The sequence below is a fragment of the Acyrthosiphon pisum genome, chromosome A2, assembly GCF_005508785.2.
Source record: "Acyrthosiphon pisum isolate AL4f chromosome A2, pea_aphid_22Mar2018_4r6ur, whole genome shotgun sequence".
NCBI classification, from domain to species: Eukaryota; Metazoa; Arthropoda; class Insecta; order Hemiptera; family Aphididae; genus Acyrthosiphon; species Acyrthosiphon pisum.
The window spans coordinates 26,024,738-26,025,871 of record NC_042495.1 but is presented as its reverse complement, the minus strand read 5'-3'; the positions used below and the strand labels follow the sequence as shown (position 1 = coordinate 26,025,871).

General features: G+C 33.1%; 1 protein-coding gene across 1 annotated transcript in view; it reads right to left on the bottom strand.

Annotated features, from left to right (window-relative positions):
• Nucleotides 1–929: 929 nt before the first annotated feature.
• The window catches only part of LOC103308940 (activin receptor type-2A-like), a 50,207-nt gene continuing 50,002 nt past the window's right edge, over nt 930–1,134 (bottom strand). Inside the window, exon 8 of the mRNA XM_029489890.1 lies at nt 930–1,132. Coding sequence (XP_029345750.1) covers nt 930–1,132 — 203 coding nt within the window. The remainder of the gene's footprint in view (nt 1,133–1,134) is intronic.

Below are 1,134 nucleotides of genomic sequence, written 5' to 3'. Positions count from 1 at the left end.
TTAGTAATATCTCTTTAACCTTGAAGTTTCATTAATAATTTTTTTTAAATGTAGGTTTATTTTAACCTTTTTAGTGCATCTATTTAGGTGAATTAAGTAAAGCATTTTTTTAAAAATTTTTTTTTTATTTTTTTTTATTTTCTACTTTTTAGTCATATAATAATTAATTAGAAACAAATGATTTTTTGAAAGCATAATTTTTTATTTCACGGTTAACTTAAACTGAATAGTTATTGGCTCGATTTTATGGATACCGTCTCTTCCAAAGTCCATGCTAATTGATGTTGGTATACATTCATCATAAAGTTGATCTCTGGCAAAATTGGGCCAGTTAATATCCGTGATATATCCTATTGCACCGTTTACAAGTCCATGAGTTACATTTAAGTTGGTTCTAAGCATAACTTTAGCTCCTACGAAAATTTCAATTTCCTTTGGCAAACCTCTAACTTAATAATTTTAACAAATGGTATTATTCTCGACAGTAATCGCTGTTCAGCCTGTGAAAGATGGAGGATTTCATTTGGTATAATACCAGGATCAAGTTTATTCCAATATGCTTTTGGAGGTGCAGTAGTTTTTCTACTAGACAGATGAGTTTTGCAGCGATGACAAAGTAATAGTTGATTTTTTTGAAGTAATACGTTTGGCAAATAAGTAGGTTTAGAATTAGAAAATTTTAATGTCGAAACCTGATTTGGGTAGCATCGTTTTTTACAAACTTCACAAAATTGATCACAAAATTTGTTAATTGCATTTTCAAACTCGTTTTCGCTAGCTGAACGTTCCTGCCGCTGTCTGCGTATATTTTCCATATTTACTTCTGTATCTTGTTTAGTTTGTGATGCACAACGTTGTAAATACCGTTTATTTTCCGCTTGCTTCCGGGCTTCTCTGCTTTCTGTAGTTTCTGCAGCGGCGCGTTGTAATTATCGTTCATGGTCCGCTGTCTTCCGGTCTTCTTTATGTGTAGGTGTTTCTGCGTACCGTTGTTGAATCCTGTTTTCGCGTTGTTGTAAAATGCGTGTATTTTTCATTGATGGCGTTTCTGTAGCTCTTAAATTTGTTTGGGCTTGTCGATTTTTGTCTAATCTTGCCCGTTTAGCTTCTGGGCCATCGTTATACTTCTTTTCT